This window comes from Onychostoma macrolepis, chromosome 17 (assembly GCF_012432095.1).
Source record: "Onychostoma macrolepis isolate SWU-2019 chromosome 17, ASM1243209v1, whole genome shotgun sequence".
Classification (NCBI taxonomy): Eukaryota; Metazoa; Chordata; class Actinopteri; order Cypriniformes; family Cyprinidae; genus Onychostoma; species Onychostoma macrolepis.
Window position 1 is genome coordinate 20,250,436 of NC_081171.1, and position 7,298 is coordinate 20,257,733.

Genomic DNA, 7,298 nt, shown 5'->3' on the forward strand with positions numbered 1-7,298 from the left:
AACAGACTTTTCCTAGTAGATAGAAAAAACATACAAGGGAGCAGTGAGCAGTAAAACTCTAATATTGCTCTCAGTATGATCACACAAGGTAGATTACCTTTGGATTTAAGATACATTCAAAGTTTTTCTCTCGCACTATAGAAACAGATTGGGGAAAATATAATTTACTTAACATAAATAAACTAGGTAGCCTTTTCTAGCTCTTAAAAGTTAAGTAAACCACCAAATTTGTGTTACTACATAACTCGGAGTAAGATTAAAACATGGAATTAATCTCTGGATCCAGCTTAGTATGTTCCAGCGCACTGGAATAACTTTAGATTAATGATGAAACGGCCATGATTACGTGGTATGATTAAAACAGAGTACTGTGCTATTGTGTAATACGGTTTAAAATAGCCTTGACCCAAAAGTGCACCGATTTAAGTGCTATTTTGAATTTAGGGAGTATATGCTGTCAATGGAAGAAGCAACTGACCCACCATAGGCATGCTGTATTATCTCTGAGCCTGACGGTGCAAATCCAGCTTAGCTCATGTTTACATTTTGAAAACGTTCCCTGATGTGGTGAGGTGCTGGGCCAAAGCGAGGGTCTCTAGGGACACGCCACAAATCTCAGCAGAGCAGCAGGGGTCAGGGCTCTTTCTAAAGGCCTGTCGAAGGGCCAGTACATGCAAACCCATTAACACACTAAATTTATTCAATGGTAGAGGACAAAAAGATAAAAGATGTTGCTTGGTGCAAGCGATGGTCAGCAAGTTAAAGTATCAAATGTACCTATGTGTTTAATTAATATGCTGTAATTATCTATACATTAACATATACTTTATTATATTATATTATGTATCATGTTATGTTATATTACTGAATACAAATTACAAGAAAATTATAGTTAGTAACATTTTAGTACATACTCAAGTATATTAAAGTATAATATTTAAATTACTTTTAACCTAACACATTTATCACATTGGTTTGAATACCATGCTGATTAAAAAAAAAAAATTAAAAAAATTAAAAATAAATAATATATTCCATTCTTTGTTATAAACAACATGAAGTGCATTAAACATAACATTACATAAGGGTTTACCAAACTGGGGTTTGTAAAGGAAGTTTTGTAAAGTGATGAAAAGCTAATAATTAATTAAATCCTAAAAAAAAAATTAATATATAAATAATTTTAAAATATAAATTCAAAATAAAACACTTAATAAAAGGAATAAAACAAATAGGGGAATCAATGAATTATAAATCATTTACTGACATTTTGTGAATATTAAGTAATTGTGTAATTAATAAAAAGTACCTTTATTTTAAGTATTTAATTTATATTAATGTCAATGTAACGAATATATATACATTTCAAATTATTATATTACATTATACATTATCATATACATTTTTATATATGCATTATATAAATAAAAGTTACAAGTTTTTGATATATAATATAATATAATATAATATAATATAATATAATAAAGTAAAATAATACAATCTAAGTAGGCCTATGTAGTGGTGCACTAAACACCTGCCCACTGCACTACATTCTGACACTTTGCACAACAAAGGAGGTAAATCATGTGACGCTCAGTAGTCTGGTGACTGACATGCAATGCAAAGAATGGACAGCAAGTGACAGGAACATAACAGGTCATCCTTTCCTTTGCACAAGAAGAATGTCACCACAATCGCTGAAATGCATTTCCTATTACCCGTTCAATAGCGAATCTTTTTTCTTGTACTTTGAGTTCTGAGGAGGAGTGATATATCTGATAGCAATAAACATCGGTGAGCATTTCTCTTGCCAAGCATAGAGGCACATCTGACAAAGCAGAGGATATTAAGAACGCAGCACTCACGCGGTGACTCCACACTACACTGGAGAGAGAAAAACAGCTTTGTTGTCATGGTCCAATTTATTATTATTGTCTGAGGTAGCTGAAGCAGAATGACATAGATGTGCAGCCCAAAGCTTCAAATCATCTTGGAGGAAGATTTGCTAAGATTTTGAGCAACACATCCAATCTAAAAATGTTCTTTAACCATCAGCTTCCTTGCCAGGAGCCTTTATGTAGATGTCACATGTGGCATTTGGCCATGACATCCAGATTTTATGAATGATTTAAGAGCTTAAAGCATTGGAAATTACATTCTTTTGTCACCAGTTTCCAACTGCTGGACTTGATAGATGTTATCCTACTCAGTGTCTACCAAGCATTTCAAATTTCCATTTATTTAAAGAGGAAATGGAGGGAAATTTTAACGGGTCACTAATTTCATTTCACTGCGTTCCGGTGGCATTAGGCCGGACCAGATATTTCAGAGGAGCACAAAATCAATGTGCAAATTCTGTGGGGAATCGCTCCCTGAATCCATTAGTAACTTTGACCAAGAGGTCAGGTAAAGTAATAGCCGGATAAATGTTTTATTACTGATGCCCTGACTGACTTAATGGCCAAACTAAATACATACAGTACATCCATGCATGTCAAACACTTACGATTACATCGAGATGATGTAATGCATTTATCTTTGCTCTCCATGGCTCTTCATTACCAAAGCTGCTTCTTGCTCATTTAGATAACTGCAAGATATAAACACAATTCTGAGGGGGAAAAAAGAGAGTAAGAATTGCTAGATTTTAAGTCACAATTCAAAGAAAAGCCTAAACTGGAAGATATAAATTCACAATTGTGAGGGAAAAAAGTCAGAACTGTGAGACAAAAAGTCACAATGGAACTTTTCCAGAATTGTCAGAAAAAAAAAAAGTCTGGTCACAATTACCTTTTATTTTATTTATTTATTTTTTTTATTATTATTTTATTTCATTCCATGATCAGAAATATAAAAAGAAAATGAAAAAATGTATCAAAGCCATGTATCAAAATTTAAAAAGTTGCAATTAAGGTATTTAAAGACGGTAATTTGCATATTAAAATTTTTGTGCATTCCATGCAAGATTTAGTAAATGCATCTTTAAGAGATGCATTCATGCATGTGCATGCTTCAGAAACTAAAAGCACATTAATGCTGCAGTAATCATCTTCTTAAATGCATATTGATTTGAAATGTCTAAGGACAGATTATATTTAAGAGTGATTGTGTATTCTTGCTTATAAACCATTTTTCTAAGCTGCATGACTGGTCACTAGTACAAAAAAAAAAGAGGGCAGTATGATTCGGAGAGCTTCACGGGAGGAGGTGGACTCTTCGGCAGTGATTAGTGGCAGCTGTGGAGCATTCATGCTGCGTCTCTCCTCTTCACTCCAACAGGCCACAAAATCCCACCAATCACAGGACCCCGCTTTCAAACAGCGCAAAATTTGATTTCTTAAAGGGGCCGTTGCTTCGAACGGGATAAGGGAAGCATTGTTTTGATTTAAACTGGTAGGTTTTTACTGGTTCCTGCCAGGAAAGATGTATATTTTCAAAAGAAAATCAGATTACGCAAAGCTTTTTGACCTGATTTTATGGGTAACCCACATATACAACACAAACAATGACATCACCATTTCATTTAACAAATTGAGAGGAGATTTTATGGTGGTAAGTATTTGTTTATTAAAAGATGAGTCAAAGAGAGGTTCACATTTGGAATGTGAGGCTAGACTGCCTTGTCCTTCACCATTTCTCCCTGGCAAAGAGTCCATCATATTCCAAACCTTGTATCAAAACAGACGTCATGTAAGACCCACATAAAAATAAACAAAATATGTTTTAAGTGCAAGAAACAAAAATACAGGTTTATGGTTGTCGTTGTTGTTGTTTTTAATAGAAAAGACGGCAGTCTTAAGTTGAAAATAAAATGTTTCATCATATGAAACGAGGATATGGAATGTACCTTTTTTTGCTTTCTTGGTATTTCTTGAGCCAGACCACCGACATTCATTATTTGCCCAATATGGCACATTTTCAAAAATGAGTCATTTTCAAATTGGTTGCAGGACATGAATTGTCCAATTTTTGTGGGTCAGTTTAAAGAGAAATGGTGGGGTTTTTCTCCACAGAAAAGCACACTGTGTGACCATATTCAGTTACGATCAGTTCCAGCTGATTTCTTTATTCATCAATGACTTCAGCATCATGACAAATACTGATGTTGACAGAGCAAAAGTCTGCCTGTCCATCATTTTGCTACAAAAATGCAAAAAAAAAAAAAAAAAAATGTAGATGGTCTGCATTTACAAGTAAATATATTGCACAAAAAATGAAGGGGAAACAGTATGTGCCATTAGAAAGAAAAAAAAAATCCAGTCTCACACCTGCGATTTGGGACCCATCCACATATCACGAGTATGATATACATAAACTCCTAACTTTACTATTTTACAGTACATATACAATCTTGAAACTAATACCAGCACTGAGGTATGCATCTCCCCCCTCCCCAATGCCATATGTTCTACAAATACTCAACAAATTTGATCTACAGCTGTACAAAACCTAGCTTAAAATCACAAGGCATTTTTGATGCAAGTTTTAATTTAAACTTAATCCTTAAACCAGGACTCCCTTGCATGCTTAAAACAAATGATAAAGGGAAGAAGTGCCTGAAACTCACTGAGTGCCCAGTAAGAACATTCCCTTTTTAACTGTACAAAAATATGCCTGAAAATAGTTTGCTTTCTTTTAAAAAGATGAGGTCTGTTATGTATCAAAATGCTTCCTCTAACACCTGCAACTCTAAGGAGGTTTAGGCTGCTTAAGTTTCAAACCAGTAGGTAAACAGAATCAGTTCCAAAAAGAAGAAAAGAGAAAAAAAAACAACAAAAAAAAAACTTTCCGGCATTTAGAAATGACTAAACAACGTTTGAAAGAAACGTCCTGAACAGTAATAGTTCACAGATTTGCTTTGAGTCAGTCCACAGTCTTTACATTTTCAGCTCCCTGCAGTTAGAAAGAGGGTATAAGATGCATAGAAGTTCTCAGATTTTCCCTTTGTGGTCCGCTTTAGTTGAACAGTAATTGTAGACCTACAGAAAAATCCATAAAACCCTGTCATGCTGCCAGAAAAAAAAAGGTCTGCAGACTTTTTTTCTTTTTTGCTACAGTACCAGCTTCATGAGCATCTAATTCCCCAAACCTCTCCCTTCCTATGGCAAACCATTTTAACATCTATTCCTTCAAATTAACTAGTATCTATTTTTTGCTACTATGACTTTTTTTTTTTTCAATTACTAGCAAATAATACAATACTGAGCAGTATTTTATTCAATTTCACTACTATTCCATTAAATACTGGTACTTCTTCCTTGCATACTAATACTTATTCCTTTGCTACTATTTTTGACATGTATTCCAATTGTTGCTGTATTCATTAGGTACCAATATTATTATTATTTATTTTTTTGGTTATTATTTCATGTTATTTATTTATTTATTTTGCCCTTTTAATCTAAGTTGTTACTTGTAGCATTTTGAATTGCACTATTAAGAAGCTATTCTGACTAGTCCTTACACATGACAAGTAAACTAGTGTAACAAGTGAGGTAAGAAATGCAAGTAGGCTACTGGAATAGTGACTAGTAGCACTATAAAGTAAATAGTATAGTCACCTTTGGAATACTTACTCGTAATTAAAAAAAAAAAAAAATACTAGTAACACAAGCACAGACACTATATAATTTGAAGAAATAAATGTTAAGGTGGCTTGCCATACTTGCCTCCTTCGCAAAGCCCCTATATGTGGACCACCGGAAGAAGGCAGAGGAAAGAAATACGTACAGAATAGAGCATTATACCTCTCCCGTATGTTATTACTTGTCTTATTTAGTATGTAAAAACCAGGTCAGAAAAGTTCGCTTCGAGCCAGTCCCCAGCTATCATTTCACTGAGCTCAGGCGTGCAATAGTCTGGAAATTCAAAGTGGGAGCCCAGGCTGCCCTCGCTAAAAGACTCCAACTCCTTATCCACCAGAGAGAGGGAGAGATTCCCTGGGTTTTGGTTGGCCAGCTCCGAGCTTTGCGCGGAGGAGGCGAAGTTCAAACTGAAGTCAAAAAGCAAGTCGTCCGCGTCTTCGCTCGAGCTGGAAGAAGTGGAAACTGACCTAGAGGATGCTGGTGAGACGGATGCGGGATACATTGTGCTCTGCTTGGTGATGTTTTTGAAATTGTAGAAGAGTCTGTTGTTCCGGACCTCCTCGTACATGCTGGCGCCCTCGGACTCTGTAGACGAGCTCAAAGTTGGGCTGGCGGGAACTTTTGCTACATTGTAGGCTCGGATCGGATCCTCTTCCTCCTCTACCTTCACCCGGACTCGAGAGGAGTCCTCCTCGGAGTCGTCGTCGTCGTCTTCATCCGTGAACTCACTTTTAATGACAGTCTTTGAAACTTTCATGCTCTTAAACGCGTACTCATCTCCGTAGCCGTGAGACGACTTGCTTCCCGTCTTGTTCGCTTTCAGTTTGGGACATTTCTTGGAATTCTTGGACATTTTGCTGCAGGACTTCTCTGGAGATGGGGCTGAGGGTTTGGAGGAACTGTCCAGCTTTGGTTTCTTCTTGGGTCTGTATTTGTAGTCAGGATAATCAGCCATGTGTTTCAACCGGAGTCTTTCGGCTTCCCTGATGAAAGGTATCTTTTCGCTGTCCTTCAGCATTTTCCAGCGCTTCCCCAAGCGTTTGGAGATCTCGGCGTTGTGCATGTCTGGAGACTGTTCCATGATCTTTCTCCGCTCGATTTTAGACCACACCATAAACGCGTTCATCGGTCGCTTTATGTGTCCGGTCGCTGTCTTGCACCAGTCTGGGTTTATCGAAACCATGAATTCACTTTCGTCGGAGTCGGTGGCTTCTCTGGACATGCTGTCCGTTTCGCTGTTGTCCGTTTGCTGCACCATGGTGCCGTTGCCGTGTGTTGTCAGTCCAAAATATCACCCGCGTGCGTCTGCTCTCTGCGCCTCAGAGGTTCACCCACTCTTTCCAGAGTTACAAGCCGCCTTCTTAACTACTTCTTGGCTTTTTCATGTACATGACATCATGGGTAGCGCTCCAATCACATCCTCTCCACTCCGCCCTACAGACTCCATGCAGCGCGCTTTAACCCTTAACGCTCTCCCGTCTGGACCCACGCTGCGCGAGACGCGCATATCACTAGATAAACCGAACGGGGAATGCGAGTGTCAACACGTAAACAAGCGAAACCAAACAAACCGTTCGCACCAAATGTTTCAGAATCCTTTATGATGTGAGACTATAGGCGCAAGTCGTATGTTGTGAAAACATTTGTGTATGGAAATTGTTTTCTCTCGCTCTCCACGCTCTCTCTTAATAAAATACTGAAGGTGGCGCTTGG

General features: G+C 37.3%; 1 protein-coding gene across 1 annotated transcript in view; it reads right to left on the minus strand.

Moving 5' to 3' along the window:
- Positions 1-3,554: 3,554 nt before the first annotated feature.
- The window catches only part of sox11a (SRY-box transcription factor 11a), a 4,133-nt gene continuing 389 nt past the window's right edge, over positions 3,555-7,298 (minus strand). Inside the window, 2 exon segments of the mRNA XM_058748328.1 lie at positions 3,555-5,879; positions 5,881-7,298. The exon segment at positions 5,881-7,298 is cut by the window's right edge and continues 389 nt beyond it. Of these exon segments, the coding sequence (XP_058604311.1) occupies positions 5,829-5,879; positions 5,881-6,843 (1,014 nt within the window). The 5' untranslated portion in view covers positions 6,844-7,298 and the 3' untranslated portion in view covers positions 3,555-5,828.